Source organism: Dendrobates tinctorius, unplaced genomic scaffold (genome assembly GCF_039654945.1).
Source record: "Dendrobates tinctorius isolate UK_male_01 unplaced genomic scaffold, ASM3965494v1 ptg000086l, whole genome shotgun sequence".
Classification (NCBI taxonomy): domain Eukaryota; kingdom Metazoa; phylum Chordata; class Amphibia; order Anura; family Dendrobatidae; genus Dendrobates; species Dendrobates tinctorius.
In genome coordinates this window covers 22,046,279-22,063,789 of record NW_027361754.1, presented here as the reverse complement: position 1 = coordinate 22,063,789, position 17,511 = coordinate 22,046,279, and the positions used below count along the sequence as shown (strand labels likewise).

Genomic DNA, 17,511 nt, shown 5'->3' with positions numbered 1-17,511 from the left:
GCAGAAAAAAACTACTTACAATTCCAACAACTATTGGCTCTTTATCTTCCTTCTCCTACTGATTTCAGGGTCCACCATCCCCCAACCTCAACCCTTACCCTACCTCATATCGAAACCACAATAATCTGATTAACATTACTTGCACTCCCTCATCTCAATCTTTTAATTGTGCCCTCTGGAATCCACGGTCTGCTTGTAACAAGCTTCCTTTCCTACACAACTACTTTCTGAACAACTCTCTTAATCTGTTGGCCCTCACTGAAACCTGGATTCAGGATTCTGACACTGTCTCTCCTGCTGCCATTTCCTACGGTGGCTTACAATTCTCTCACTCCCCGAGACCCACAAACAGACCTGGTGGTGGAGTTGGCATACTCCTGTCCCCACAATGCACTTTTCAGGTCATCCCCCCAGTCCCATCACTCTTATTCCCTTCTTTTGAGGTCCACACCATCAGGCTCTTCCATCCCCTCTCCCTCAGGGTAGCGGTCATATACCGGCCCCCAGGCTCACCCACCCATTTCCTTGACCACTTTTCAGCCTGGCTGCCACACTTCATGTCCTCAGAACTACCAACCCTTATCCTGGGAGACTTCAACATCCCCATTAACAGCCCTACTTCCACATCTGCATCCCAGCTTCTATCACTAACCACCTCTCTAGGCCTCTCACAGCTTTCAACCTCTGAGACACATAAGGACGGTAACACCCTTGATCTGGTCTTCTGCAGGCTCTGTTCAATCTCCCACCTAAACAACTCACCGCTTCCACTCTCTGACCACAACATTCTCTCCTTCACGCTCACAAATCCTCGCCCTCCCCAGCTCATTCCTACCTACCACACAGTCAGAAATCTACAAGCTATTAACCCTCAGACACTTTCAGATTCCCTACACTCATCTCTGTCCCCAATCTCCTCTCTTTCCTGTCCTAATCTGGCTGTTCATCACTACAATGACACTCTTAGAAGCACCCTTGACCAAGTAGCTCCCCTCACCCTCAGAACCTCCAAACACAGAGTAAAACAGCCCTGGCTCACATCGCAAACTCAACTTCTCCAGCGATGCTCCAGGAGTGCTGAACGCCTATGGAGAAAAACCCGCACACCAGAAGACTTCATACACTTCAAATTTATGTTAAGAACCTATAACGCTGCCCTTCACCTTGCCAAACAGACCTACTTCACCACCCTGATCTCCTCACTAGCCAACAACCCCAAGAAACTTTTTGACACTTTTCACTCCCTCCTCAGGCCAAAAGCACAAGCCCCTATCAGACATTTGTGCTGATGAACTGGCCTCCCACTTTACAGAAAAAATAGATAATATCCGTCAAGAAATCTGCTCCCAACCACCAAGTGCTGTGACTCCCATCCCTTCCTGCATCTCCCCTGGCTCACTCTCCACATTTGATCCCATCACAGAAGAAGAAGTCTCCAGACTCCTCTCTTCTTCTCGTCCGACTACATGCACTACCGACCCCATTCCCTCACATCTCCTCCAGTCGTCACAACCCACCTAACTACAATCTTTAATCTCTCCCTCTCCTCGGGCATTTTCCCATCCTCCTTCAAACACGCCATCATTACTCCATTACTAAAGAAACCTGCTCTCGACCCATCCTGCACAAACAACTACAGACCAGTCTCCAATCTCCCCTTCATCTCTAAACTTTTGGAACGCCTAGTTTACTCCCGCCTTACCCGTTACCTCTTCATTCACTCCCTTCTAGACCCTTCACAGTCCGGCTTCCGCCCCCTACATTCGACTGAAACTGCACTCATCAAAGTGACCAATGACCTTCTGACAGCAAAACGTAACGGTGACCACTCTCTGCTCATTCTTCTTGACCTATCTGCAGCTTTCGATACTGTTGACCACCATCTCCTACTCTCTAGGCTCCAGTCACTAGGCATTAAGGACACTGCACTCTCCTGGTTCTCTTCCTATCTCTCTGACCGCTCCTTCAGTGTTTTGTTCTCTGGCTCCACGTCATCTCCTCTTCCTCTTGCTGTCGGGGTACCTCAGGGCTCAGTCCTTGGCCCCCTTCTTTTCTCTCTCTACACGGCCCCAATTGGACAGACCATCAGCAGATTTGGCTTTCAGTACCATCTTTATGCTGATGACACACAACTATACACGTCTTCCCCCGACCTTACCTCCGCTGTACTACAGAACGCCAGTGACTGTCTGTCCGCAGTCTCCAATATCATGTCCGCTCTCTATCTGAAACTCAACCTCTCCAAAACTGAACTTCTTCTGCTCCCGCCGTCTACTAACCTCCCTAAATCTGACATTTCCCTCTCCGTGGGTGGTACCACAATAACACCCCGGCAGCAGGCGCGCTGTCTGGGTGTTATGTTTGACACCAATCTCTCCTTCACATCCCATATACAATCCCTTGCCCGCTCTTGCCGCTTACACCTAAAGAACATCTCTAGAATCCGCCCTTTTCTCACTATGGAAACAACAAAAACCCTCACTGTTGCATTGATCCACTCTCGCCTGGATTACTGCAACGCTCTATTAATTGGCCTCCCCGTCACTCGACTATCCCCTCTCCAGTCCATACTTAATGCAGCGGCCAGGATCGTCCATCTGGGTAATCGGTACTCGGACGCGTCCGCTCTTCGCCAGTCCTTACATTGGCTGCCCATTCATTATAGGATCCAATTCAAAGTACTTGTTCTCACCCACAAAGCTCTCCACAGTGCGGCACCCCCTTACATCTCTTCTCTCATTTCTGTCTATCGGCCTAGCCGATTGCTGCGCTCTGCAAACGACTTTCGACTAACCTCTGCACTAATCCGTACCTCCCACTCCCGACTCCAAGACTTCTCCCGTGCTGCTCCTATCCTCTGGAATGCTCTACCCCAAGAAATCAGGACTATCCACAATTTGCATAGTTTTAGGCGCTCCCTCAAAACACACCTGTTCAGAGCGGCCTATCACGTTCACTAATCAAAGTCATTCTCTGTGTAAGTGTGCGTGTGTAGCCCATTCACTATCTCCATCCATCCTTCACTCCTGCAAGATGGCTGGACCTTCATTGTAAATACACCATTGTAAATACACACCTGTACTCTGTATCTCCCTCACCTCATTGTAGATTGTAAGCTCTCACGAGCAGGGTTGTCTTATTTCGTCTTATTTTGCTTTAATTATTGTATTGTTAGCGTTGTTACTTATGACTTGTGTTTTGAAACTGTTAAACTGTAAAGCGCTGCGGAATATGTTGGCGCTATATAAATAAAGATTATTATTATTATTATTATTATTATCCCTTTGATCAGACCCCAACAGATCAAGTTATCATCTACCCTACGATAACTTAGAAGGAGATAAGCAAGATCCCGAGATGGAAGGATTATAAAATGGTCGTAAGGCATTACTGGAAAATAACATGTTGCATTTTGGAGCTCAAGTTTCCTTTTAATGATATCTCTCCCAAACATCACATTAATATGCACACTCAGTTCAGTATTTGCATTCAATGGGGAGAGTGGAGTAAGCAGCCGCTAAAAATTCAACATGTTCAATCTTTCCCCGTACACCACCTGTCAGAAGGTCCAAATACACAAGGGATGGTTGGCCGGTTTGGGTTCAGATGACTTTAATAAGTATGGAGTCCTTAACATGTTAAACCTAACTAGGCAAGGTATCACCTGTCTACAGCTGATGCTGATTATGGAGGTATAACCTCTGGAACCACCACAAATATCAAGAATGGGCTCTGAAATGTATCATTAGCCTTTGGCTTGAGCCATGGTGACGATGGAAAATGATCTGTTGGAAGATGTATCTTATTCAAGCCAAGATAGTTCCACCAGAGTCTTCTCCACTTCATCTTGATTGTCTCAAACCATCGGGTTGTTGGTCTTCTTCTTCGCCTTGCTTTTTCTAGTCTTCCAACCATGATGTCCTTCTTCAGTGATTGCTTTCTTCTTATAATATTATACTATACCAGCCATCAAATTGGTCTTTAGTATGTTTTGTTGGAGAAAATCTCAGGGAGAACATAGAAACTCCATTCAGATACTTTCGCTTCCAAGACCTCAAACCTGTAGGGTAAAGGGGATTTTACACATAGCGATATCGCTAGCAATATCGCTAAAGCATCACCGATTTTGTGACGCAGCAGCGATATCTCTATGTGTGATACTTACCACCGACCATCTCCCCCGCTGTCTGTCGCTGATCGCGCAGCTCCATTTCTCATCGGGCGCTTCCTGCTGGGCTTTCTGCTGGCACCAACGAGCGACGCGTGGACGCGGGCGGGAGGACATCAGGATCGCCGTGTCTGAAAGGTAAGTAACGACCGCTGTATCGCTGCTGCATCGCTATGAGATCTGCCTGTGTGACAGCTCACCAGCGATCATGTAGCGACTCACCAGCGATCCTGACCGGGTCGTTTCATGGTCGGGATTGCTGGTGCATCGCTAAATGTAAAGGGGCCTTATGGCTACATTCACACATTTGGGCGCTGACCGCAATGCATGGATAGGTCACAGGTCTCCTGTACCAAACTCGACACACTCTTATATGCATATGGAGGCCGGTGAGTTCAAGCCAAGAGACCCACGGCCGGTCCAAAATTTGGATGAGTGGATATTTCCTAAAATCTCTAACCCATATGCCATTATTACAAGCTGCAGAACCACAACTCTCCTCATGGACAATAAATCAGATGCTGAGGGTCAGGGACTTTCTACCTCATCCTCTACTTTTTTTGTAGATGGACGATCAAAACCTTGACAAGTGTAATAACTAAAAGCATCAATATTTAAGTTCTTTATTTATATATTTCTTCATTTATTTACTTATGTTTGTTTTCATGTTTTCTATTTTGTGGTTTTTTTTATTATTACTGTCCTTTTATTAATAACACGTTTGAAGGGTTTTGCACTTAGAAATATTTGCTTTGCAAGCTGCCAGGTGGTAAATCATTAGCTCTTCCTGGATGACAGCATTGAAACCTTGAACAATAAACCAGAATAAGCTGCTGGCCTCGAATGTAAAGCTCAGCCCTCCTTCCCCCTTCAATTGGCAACCCTGGGACACTTAAGGCCCTTTTACATTTAGCGATGCACCAGCGATCTCGATCACGATACGACCTGATCAGGATCGCTGGTGCATCGCTAAATGATCGCTAGTGAGCTGCCACACAGGCAGATCTCACAGCGATGCAGCAGCGATACAGCGGACGATAATTACCTTTCAGACGCGGCGATCCTGACGTCCTCCCGCCTCCACAAGTCGCTCGTCGGCGCCATAGGGAGCCCAGCAGGAAGCGCCCGACGAGAAATGGAGCCGGTCGATCTCGCGCGATCAGCGACAGACAGCAGGGGAGCCGGTCGGAGGTAAGTATCACACATAGCGATATCGCTAGCAATATCGCTATAACGTCACAAAATCGGTGACATTATAGCGATATTGCTAGCGATATCGCTATGTGTAAAACCCCCTTTAGTCCCTTTAAACATTAACACCTTCCATGCTGGAATGGTAGTCTTACCACCCCTATGCATCTATTACCGCCTTTATGTAGGTATTATCTCCTGTGCATCGGGAATCTAAAGCAAGGTTCAACCACAAGACGCATAGTTTTATGATTTCCCTATCTAGAAATTAAATAAATGGTAAAAGTTTGGTGATTTTATGAAGACCAGAAATAGATCTTAATATGACAGTTCTAATAATCCACTTTTAAGCAAGTTTCTTTTTTTACCATTGAATACTCTTGCTACAATGTATCTGTTATCTGTTGCCTGCAGATATGTTACCACCACAACATATACAATGTACATTGAAAGTAAGCAAATGACACATCTCCAGAAATAACATGAATGAATTACATATGGACTTACCCCCAATGTCTTCTTCTAGAAGCAATATTCTCTATCTATCTTATCTCATCCAAAATTATCTTTTCTGCAGGAGTCCAGACAGAACAAAGTGCAGGTTTCTCATCCAATCCCTCCTCCTCCTCCTTCTTCAGGTTGGTGTTAAAAAAATATATATTTAAAAAAATTTAAAAAATTATGACAAAGCCACAGGGAATTCTTCATAGATGGCAGGATTAAAGCTCACGGGCTTGACTTAAGATCTACTCAATCATTACCCCGACCAATGGGATCTTTCATAGGGTAGAAGAATTGTAGATGAGAAGGTGAAAACCATGTAAGGGGTTATTTAGTGACTTATTTGATCTGGAACCTTAAGCTATACAATATTACCCTTTAACCCTTCCAAACTGGTTTCTTTGTTGCAGAGGACAGATTAAATCTGGATGTTATATATCCCAGGTTTATGGTGCTGCTGCTTTATTCCCATGCTGATCCTCATTTGAGATAAGGGGTTTGTTTTGTTAGATTACCATGGGAGATTGCTAAGAGCTGGAGAAGAATGGAAATGGCTTGGAAGGTTAACCCAAGTCATTAAGGACATGAGCATCACCTATGTGGCTAATTGTAGTGGATAGAAACACATTGATATTGTATCCTCTGTGACATCAGATCCTTGAAACATTTTAAATGGAAGTATCTAAGATTCCAGATAAGAACAATGAGCTTTTATTACAGGCGTCTGCTGACCACTCATGACCAAGATCAAATTATGAAGGCTGTTGTTGAAGGCAAACAAGATTATGCAAAAGATTTTGTTCATGTTTGATATGCAAATCTTCCATTGTATAGGTGAAACTAACCTTGGTCTTGTGTCCTAATCCTAGACATGATAAGTGCATACGAACCTACACCCTGTGTACCCAGTTACCAAGAGACCAGGCAGCCTCCAATCTATGGTGCCCAAGAGGAAAGTCTTGTGGATGCCTACCTTCACCCCGAACCTCTCACCGACTCCAGCTTTAACATATTCCAGAACCAGTCTTTATGCTTCCAGGAAGAAGCCTTCCAGCCATCTTCAGTCTTCTTCCAGAACATGGTAACTTTCTTTTCCTCCTTCATATAATGTAACACGTGAAGAACATTATAGATGTTTCTCCAAGTTTCCCAAGTTTCTCCACTGGTCAATGTGTCTTGTTAAATGACGACTTCAAGGAATTGTTTAATTTATGGATACTTGGAATCAGTTTCCCTTCCAACCTTTCTACCACTTTAATAACTTCAGTAATTCCAATAGTTTCCTTTCAATCCACCTAAGAAAACATCTGATCATATTCTCTAGCATTATACACATAGTATAGGACATTTCTCATCATCGGCTTTGCACAATTTGTACCATTTGGTATAAAGACTTTTTCAAGGTGCTGTACTGTAAGTGCTATAAATTATGTATTAAATGGAGTAAAAAATTAATGTATATGGTGAAGGCACTTAAGACAAGGTTAGGACCCTTGTCTTAAGTGCCTTCACCATATATAGAAATCTCTTACTCCATTTAATATATATAGTTTTTAGCACTTACAATGCATTGAAAAAGTCTTCATACCCCGTGAACTTTTCCACATTTTTTTACATTTTACCCACAAACTTAAATGTATTTTATTGGGATCTTATGTGATATGTCCACATACAGTAGTGAGTATTTGTGAAGCATACAGGAAATGATACAGGGTTTTCTAATTATTTTAAAAATATAAATCCGAAAATTGAGACCTGCATTTGTATTCAGCCTCCCTGATTTAATACTTTGTAGGACCACCTTTTGCTGCAATAACTGCTGCAGTCTTTTGGGGTCTGTCTCTACCTGCTTTGCACATCTAGAGGTGACATTTTGCCTCTGCTTCTTTGCAAACTCTCTCTCGATCAGTGAGATTGGGTGGAGACGTCTGTGATCGACAATTTTAACATCTTGTCACAGATTCTCTGAGATTTGGGTCTGGACTGTGACTGGGCCGTTCACACATAGGAATATGCTTTGATCTAAACCCTCCATTGTAGTTCTGGCAGGATGTTTAGGGTCGTTGTCCTGCTGGAAAATGAACCTACTCCCCAGCCGCAAGTCTCCTGCAGACTCTAACAGGTTTTCCTCCAGTATTGTCTTGTATTTAGCTCCATCCATCTTCCCATCAAATCTGACTAGCTTCCTTGCTCCTGCTGAAGAAAAGCCTCACCACAGCATGATGCTTCCACCACCATGTCTGATGGTGGGAATTGTGTTTTCATGGTAATGTGCATTATTAGCTTTCCGCCACACATAACATTTTGCATTTAAATCAAAAGTTTTCCTTTTGGCCTCATTTGGCCAGAAACTTCTTCCACATACTTGCTGTGTCCCATACATGAGTTTTTGCAAACTGTAAAGGGACTTATGTTTTTAAGAAATGACTTTCTTCTTGTCAGACTTCCATAAAGAGCAGATTTGTGGAGTATATGACTAATAGTTGTCCTGTGGACATATTCTCTGAGCTGTGGATCTCTGCAGCTCCTCCAGAGTGACAATGGGCCTCTTGGCTGCTTCTCTAATTACAGTAGTGCTTTCCTTGCTTGGGATCTCAGTTTAGGTGGACAGCAATGTCTTGGTAGGTTTGCAGTTGTGCATTACTCCTCCTTTTTTGGATGATGGATTTGAACATTGCTCTGTGACATGTTCAGAGCTTGGGCTATTTTTGATAACCTAACCTTGCTTTACTCTTCTCCACAACAAACAAACAAACAACAAAGTATAAATTGAAGGTAGCCAAGCTATAAACAGATTAGATGCTTAATCAATGCATTCCCTTTAAAAGTAATATGCTTTCATTAGCATGAGAGGTGTGTGGGTCTACAGTTAAATTATAGCCTCAGATACACTGATGATATAATGTAAACAATTATCTCCAAATAATGCTATTGTAGCAAAATGAGCATGGGCACAAAGCCCTAAAAAGGCAACTTACTGAAGCGATGTAGGGTCCGTGCCGTGTCCCTCCACCCCGACGCACATTTTGTCCACACTTCTTCAGGGGGTGAAGAAAATTAAGCCTCTAATCTGTTTATAGCTTGCCTACCTTCAATTTATACTTTGTTGTTTTGCACATGCACTTTCTAATTTACATCTGCTAGTGTCTCTTGAAGGTGGATTTGCTATGCAGACTATGATAAATTATAATCTACCACCTATTGTTATTATTGGCAATTGATGTTTAAAAGGATCCGTAGCCATTTACATCCTCTCATTAGAGGCATTTTTTCTATCAGCAAGTCAATTTGAATGTATTTATGATTATAATAAAGATTGTTTATCAATTTTCTATAATTTTGTTTTTGTTGTGCTTTTTCTGATTACCCTATATTGCTCCTTACGCTGAGTGTTTAGGGAATTCAGATTAGTTTACATGTATTGTTATCACCATATTATTTGGATCATTTCCTACTGACTCTACCTCTGTATACAGTAGATAACACAAGATCCACTATTTACAGTAGGTGATGTCACAGCTCACCTTCTCTTCCTGTCAAATGACTAATAACTAGTGTTGAGCATTCCGATACCGCAAGTATCGGGTATCGGCCGATACTTGCTGTATCGGAATTCCGATACCGACTTCCGATATTTTTTCAATATCGGAAGTCTGCATCGGAATCGGAAGTTCAAAGTTGATTGACAGCCTGACGTCATCATGATGCGCGGTGTGTGCGCATCATGATGCGCCGTCATTTCGGGCCTTCCGGGGGTCTCTGCCGGCCTGCCGGGGGGCTGTGCCGGCCTGCCGGTGGTCTGTGCACCCTGTGGGGGTCTGTACCGGCCTGCCGGGGGGCTGTGCCGGCCTGCCGGGGGGCTGTGCTGATGTCCGGGGGTCTGTGCAAGCATCGTCCGATGGGACTACAAGTCCCATCTGGCGATGCCTGCTACCATGACAGTGATTGACACATTAGCCAATGATGGGACAGTAGTAGTCCCATCATCCGGCTAATGTGTTAAATGTTAAAAAAAAAAAAAAAAAATACTACATACATACTACATGCTACATACATACTACATACCACATACATACTACATACATACTACATACATACTACATGCATGCTACATACATACTACATATATACTACATGCATGCTACATACATACTACATGCTACATACATACTACATATATACTACATACATACTACATACATACTACATGCATGCTACATACATACTACATGCTACATACATACATATATACTACATGCATGCTACATACATACTACATGCTACATACACTCACTGGCCACTTTATTAGGTACACCTGTCCAACTGTGTGTTAAGACTTAATTTCTAATCAGCCAATCACATGGCGGCAACTCAGTGCATTTAGGCATGTAGACATGGTCAAGACAATCTCCTGCAGTTCAAACCGAGCATCAGTATGGGGAAGAAAGGTGATTTGAGTGCCTTTGAACGTGGCATGATTGTTGGTGCCAGAAGGGCTGGTCTGAGTATTTCAGAAACTGCTGATCTACTGGGATTTTCACGCACAACCATCTCTAGGGTTTACAGAGAATGGTCCGAAAAAGAAAAAAAATCCAGTGAGCGGCAGTTCTGTGGCCGGAAATGCCTTGTTGATGCCAGAGGTCAGAGGAGAATGGGTATACTGGTTCGAGCTGATAGAAAGGCAACAGTGACTCAAATTGCCACCCGTTACAACCAAGGTAGGCAGAAGAGCATCTCTGAACGCACAGTGCGTCGAACTTTGAGGCAGATGGGCTACAGCAGCAGAAGACCACACTGGGTACCACTCCTCTCAGCTAAGAACAGGAAACTGAGGCTACAATTTGCACAAGCTCATCGAAATTGGACAGTAGAAGATTGGAAAAACGTTGCCTGGTCTGATGAGTCTCGATTTCTGCTGCGACATTCGGATGGTAGGGTCAGAATTTGGCGTAAACAACATGAAAGCATGGATCCATCCATCCTTGTATCAACGGTTCAGGCTGGTGGTGGTGGTGTCATGGTGTGGGGAATTTTTTCTTGGCACTCTTTGGGCCCCTTGGTACCAATTGAGCATCGTTGCAACGCCACAGCCTACCTGAGTATTGTTGCTGACCATGTCCATCCCTTTATGACCACAATGTACCCAACATCTGATGGCTACTTTCAGCAGGATAATGCGCCATGTCATAAAGCTCGAATCATCTCAGATTGGTTTCTTGAACATGACAATGAGTTCACTGTACTCAAAAGGCCTCCTCAGTCACCAGATCTCAATCCAATAGAGCATCTTTGGGATGTGGTGGAACGGGAGATTCGCATCAGGGATGTGCAGCCGACAAATCTGCGCCAACTGTGTGATGCCATCATGTCAATATGGTCCAAAATCTCTGAGGAATGCTTCCAGCACCTTCTTGAATCTCTGCCACGAAGAATTGAGGCAGTTCTGAAGGCAAAAGGGGGTCCAACCCGTTACTAGCATGGTGTACCTAATAAAGTGGCCAGTGAGTGTATATACTACATATATACTACATACATACTACATACATACTACATGCATGCTACATACATACTACATGCTACATACATACTACATGCTACATACATACTACATATATACTACATGCATGCTACATACATACTACATGCTACATACATACTACATATATACTACATACATACTACATACATACTACATATATACTACATGCATGCTACATACATACTACATGCTACATACATACTACATACATACTACATGCATGCTACATACATACTACATGCTACATACATACTACATGCTACATACATACTACATATATACTACATGCATGCTACATACATACTACATGCTACATACATACTACATACATACTACATGCATGCTACATACATACTACATGCTACATATATACTACATGCATGCTACATACATACTACATGCTACATACATACTACATATATACTACATACATACTACATGCATGCTACATACATACTACATGCTACATATATACTACATGCATGCTACATACATACTACATGCTACATACATACTACATATATACTACATGCATGCTACATACATACTACATGCTACATACATACTACATATATACTACATACATACTACATGCATGCTACATACATACTACATGCTACATACATACTACATGCATGCTACATACATACTACATGCTACATACATACTACATATATACTACATGCATGCTACATACATACTGCATGCTACATGCATGCTACATACATACTACATACATACTACATACATACTACATACAATACATTCATACAATACATACATAGACATACAGTACATATAACATAGAGTAACATACTTACCAATACTTGTCACATTGTTCCCCGAAGCCATTGTCTTTTTCGGAATAAATATTAACATAACCACAAAAATACTCACCCACGATCCGAAGCAGTCCACGAGTGTGTCCCACGACGATCTTGGGTAGAGAACTGCAGCATCAGCTGTTGCTGCCGTTCTCTACGGGCTGCAGGAATCCAATGACGGAAGGTAGGTATCCTTCCGCACTGTATTCCTCCGCCACTTAAAAAAAAAAAAAGTCCCTAGTCTCACTTTATGCCATTGCTGCGTGGCATGTAGTATGTATGTAGTATGTATGTAGTATATATGTAGTATGTATGTAGCATGTAGTATGTAGCATGCATGTAGTATATATGTAGTATGTATGTAGCATGTAGTATGTATGTAGCATGCATGTAGTATATATGTAGTATGTATGTAGTATGTATGTAGCATGCATGTAGTATGTATGTAGTATGTATGTAGCATGCATGTAGTATGTATGTAGCATGCATGTAGTATATATGTAGTATGTATGTAGCATATATGTAGTATGTATGTAGCATGTAGTATGTATGTAGCATGCATGTAGTATATATGTAGTATGTATGTAGCATGTAGTATGTATGTAGCATGTAGTATGTATGTAGCATATATGTAGTATGTATGTAGTATGTATGTAGCATGCATGTAGTATGTATGTAGTATGTATGTAGCATGTAGTATGTATGTAGCATGCATGTAGTATATATGTAGTATGTATGTAGTATGTATGTAGTATGTATGTAGCATGTAGTATGTATGTAGCATGCATGTAGTATGTATGTAGCATGTAGCATGCATGTAGTATATATGTAGTATGTATGTAGCATGTAGTATGTATGTAGCATGCATGTAGTATGTATGTAGCATGTAGCATGCATGTAGTATGTATGTAGTATGTATGTAGCATGTAGTATGTATGTAGCATGCATGTAGTATGTATGTAGCATGTAGCATGCATGTAGTATATATGTAGTATGTATGTAGCATATATGTAGTATGTATGTAGCATGTAGTATATATGTAGTATGAATGTAGCATGTATGTAGTATGCATGTTGCATGCATGTAGTATATATGTAGTATGTATGTTGCATGTAGTATGTATGTAGTATGTATGTTGCATGTAGTATGAATGTAGCATGTATGTAGTATGCATGTTGTATGTATGTAGCATGTAATTATTTTTTTTTTTTATTTTTTTACATTCAACACATTAGCCGGATGATGGGACTACTACTGTCCCATCATTGGCTAATGTGTCAATCACTGTCATGGTAGCAGGCATCGCCCGATGGGACTTGTAGTCCCATCGGATGATGCCTGCACAGACCCCCGGAGCCTGCACAGCCCCCCTGGCAGGCCTGCACAGCCCCCTGGCAGGCCGGCACAGCCCCCCGGCAGGCCGGCACAGACCACCGAAGCCTGCACAGCCCCCCGGCAGGCCGGCACAGACCACCGGAGCCTGCACAGACCCCCTGGCAGGCCGGCACAGCCCCCCGAAAGGCCCGTACAGACCCCAGAGAGGCTGTACAAGGGAAAAACAGGATTTTTCTTATTCCGATACCGGAAGTCCCATAGACTTGAATGGGACTTCCGGTATCGGAATCGGCGATACCGATACTTTTTTTTAAGATCGGCCGATCCATTCCGATCCGATACTTTGAAGTATCGGACGGTATCGCTCAACTCTACTAATAACACCTCTATATACAGTCGATACACAGGATCCACCATTTACAATAGGTGATGTCAAGGCTCACCTCCTCCTCCTGTATAATGACTGATGACACCTCTACATACAGTAGATAACACAGGATCCACCATCCACTATAGGTGATGTCACAGCTCACCTCCTCCTCCAGTACAATGACTGATAACCCCTGTATATACAGTAGATAATACAGAATTCACCATTCACAATAGGTGATGTCACAGCTCACATTCTCCTCCTGTCCAATGACTAATAACACTTCTATATACAGTAGATAACACAGGATCCACCATTTACAATAGGTGATATCACCGCTCACCTCCTCCTCCTGTACAATGACTGATAACACCTCTATATACAGAAGATAACACAGGGTCCACCATTCACAATAGATGATGTCACAGCTCACCTCCTCCTCCTGTATAATGACTGATGACACCTCTATATACAGTAGATAACACAGGATCCACCATCCACTATAGGTGATGTCACAGCTCACTTCCTCTCACTGCACAATGACCTTTGCACAGATAGCAGAGCATGCCCACCACATCATCTCATAGAAATGTTCCATAATTACAACTCAACTGAATACAATGATAATCTGGGTGCTCAGGTTAATTCCAAAACCCAGATGGGAGACAAGAGATTGTCCAAAATTATACTGAAAATATATTAAAAAAAAGTATATTTCAAATATTTGTAATAACTTCTTTTAATTTTTATTATAATGTGCCATGACCCAGAAGTTCCGAAAATTGTCTGACTTTATAATCACGTGCTTATGTTCTCCAATACGTTCTCATAGACTGTGTTATAATGATGAGTATCATTTGTATCATTTTTCTTCCAGACTCCAGAATCGCCATCAGATTCATCCGAAATGTCCAACTCTTTTGATTACTCGCCAAGTTACCAGGGCCTGGAGTTTGTTCCCCAGAGCTATAGTTCTCCTTCCCACCAGGACAACAGGAGCTGTGCATACGCCAATATGGATTATCCGAGCTGCCAGCACCAGCAGAATGCCACGTTCTGTTACTGTGCTTATTGCTGCTCCGTGGACTATCAGGAGCCAGTGAACCCCCAGGATTCCTGCGCTTTCCCCAATACTGACTATTTGGGATATCTGACGTCGGAGGAGGATTTTCTTACAAGAGAACTCAACATCTATAACATGTACAGCTAACGAGGGACTGGACCTTTACAAATCAATCTTACTCCGGTGGTACATTAATTACAAAGTGTCCAATTCATGCAAACTATTAGTATTTGTGCACTTGTATCACAGTGATAGAACGTCGTCCCCTTCTTATACATAAACGCATTAATGCAACAGTGAGATACAAATATTAAATGAAGCAATCAAGCTTCTAGATTCCCAAAATATTGATCCGATTCATTCTCCGTGGGATGTGCTGGAAAATCAGTGATTCATGGTGGCCGTACCAAGCAATTTGCAGGACTTTAAGGGGTGGTCTAGTAAAGAAAAGCTATCACCCATCCACGGGATGAATGATAGCTGATAGATTGGTGGGGGTCCGCCATCTGGGCCCTGCACCGACCAGCAGAATAGGGCATTGTATGGATTCCTATGAAGCTTAAAGGGCTTGTCCAGGACATTTCTAAAACAATGTAAGGCTATGTTCACATGCTGTGTTTTTTAATGCAGGCAAAACCTGCTCTCTTGGCAGCAAAGAAGCTGCTTACATAAAACAGGTTTTACTGCGTTTTTTTTCTCTCTTGTGCATGCTGATAAAGTTTTGTGCATAAAAAAACATGATGCAACTTCCTGAGGTTTTTGCAACAAAAATGCAGCAAAACCTGATCCCTGCGTTTTTTGCTGCATTTTTGCACTTACCCATTGCTTTCTATGGGTGAAAAGCTGCAAAAACACTGAAAACGCAACATCCTGCAGTTTGCAAAACGCAGCAGTTTTCCAATTTAGGAAAAAAAAAAAACAATGTGTGCGCATGAGATTTCTGAAGTCTCATAGCTTTTGCTGGTACTGTAAAACGCAGGTTAATGGTTGCACCAAAAACGCATCATGTGAACATAGCCTAAATAAATCAGTACCTAATCAGGCTCTGCCATTTAGCTCCAGTATTTTAGTGGTCCTGGCCATTCCTGCAGTCATGACTTCATAGCCATCTATGATATGACCGCTGCAGCCAATGATTGGCCTCAGCGCTGACGCTGGCTTTTGCAGTTCTTGATCCTTGAAGTAAGTGATTGTCTTCAGCGGTCACATGAATGATGGACGTGACGGCATGGCTACAAAACCAGTGGTAGCAACCAAAGTGGTGGAGCTGGACAGCAGGGGGTTAAGTAGCTGGCTATTTTATTATTATAGAACTTTTGCACTGCTCTATAACCTCTGTGTTGCACTGTCTAAGTTAACCAAGATTCTGTCAGTAAACTCATTCTGATGGGGAGTTGTAGCCTTTTTTATCAATCTTTTTCTGAGCTCCTCTCAGCTGATTTATGACTACAGACCACATCAATCAGCAGAGAGGAGCTCAAAAGGACAGATAAAAGAGCTGAAAGCTCTCTGATGGATTCTCAGTTAACACATTCTACAGCCAGCAATGTGCAGTGAAACAAAAGAGACACTTAACTGAGAATTTGTCAGTGAGTTCGTTCTGGCGGAGAGCTTGTAACTCTTATCTTTCTTTTTCTGAGCTCCTCTCAGCTTATTTGTGACCTCATGAAAGTTGAGCTGAACTTTGGTGATATAAATCAAGTGAAAAGAGCTCAGAAGAGGGTACACATGACTTATAAATTCTTTTATCAGAAAGAGCTCACTGACAGATTCTTAGTTAATTCATTCTGTAGCCAGCAATAATTTTTATTCTTATTATTTTTAATTAAAAAAATCTACGGGTTTAAGTAAAGAGATCACATTTCTCCTTAATATCCAATATGGCAAGGGCAGGGACTGTATCCATAGCTAGTACACTAATTGTCGTTACCTATTCTAACAAGGAAACTTTTATACTTATTTCGAGTCTGTTCTCGATCCTCCTCAGCATAGAATGTATATAGTCATATATATAAAATCTACTGCACTGTGCCAAGTCTTACCGCCAGTAACAAATCAACACTACATATCGCCAGTATGTTACTCTTTTATATAATGCACGTATTTCTTCTGCGCAAGCTCCAGACAGGTTCCCACGAGTACAGCCATCAGAACCGGAGCTTTGAGGACAAGATTCCTTGAATTCCATGATTGTCATTACTTGAAAGAGTCTTTTTTTTATTATTTAAGGCTGCCCTTTCAGGGTGAGGATTTAGAACAAGATCTATAAAGAGGATTGAAAAGCCAAATGAGTAACTGTAAAAAAAAAAACTTTTTTTGATACAAAATATCAATGACAGCCGAAAAGAGAAAATTTATATTGTTTATTTTTACTATTATGACTTACTAATCAATGCTATGAATGTTTTATAATTGCAATATGTCTGCCTCCTTTTTATACGTTTTTATACATTTTTATTTGTTTTTTTATTGTTTATAGTGAATTATGAACAAAACTGTCTTTTTCTAATAAATGTATAT

General features: G+C 42.0%; 1 protein-coding gene across 4 annotated transcripts in view; it reads left to right on the top strand.

Annotated features, from left to right (window-relative positions):
- The window catches only part of POU2AF3 (POU class 2 homeobox associating factor 3), a 21,803-nt gene extending 4,292 nt beyond the window's left edge, over positions 1-17,511 (top strand). For 3 of the 4 annotated variants that reach the window (XM_073585175.1, XM_073585174.1, XM_073585176.1), the window contains exons 3-5: positions 5,937-5,997; positions 6,730-6,941; positions 14,806-17,510. In XM_073585175.1, coding sequence (XP_073441276.1) covers positions 5,937-5,997; positions 6,730-6,941; positions 14,806-15,138 — 606 coding nt within the window. In that variant the 3' untranslated portion in view covers positions 15,139-17,510. Of the gene's footprint in view, positions 1-5,936; positions 5,998-6,729; positions 6,942-14,805 lie in introns of all 4 variants that reach the window. The other variant, XM_073585177.1, reaches the window with a different exon arrangement.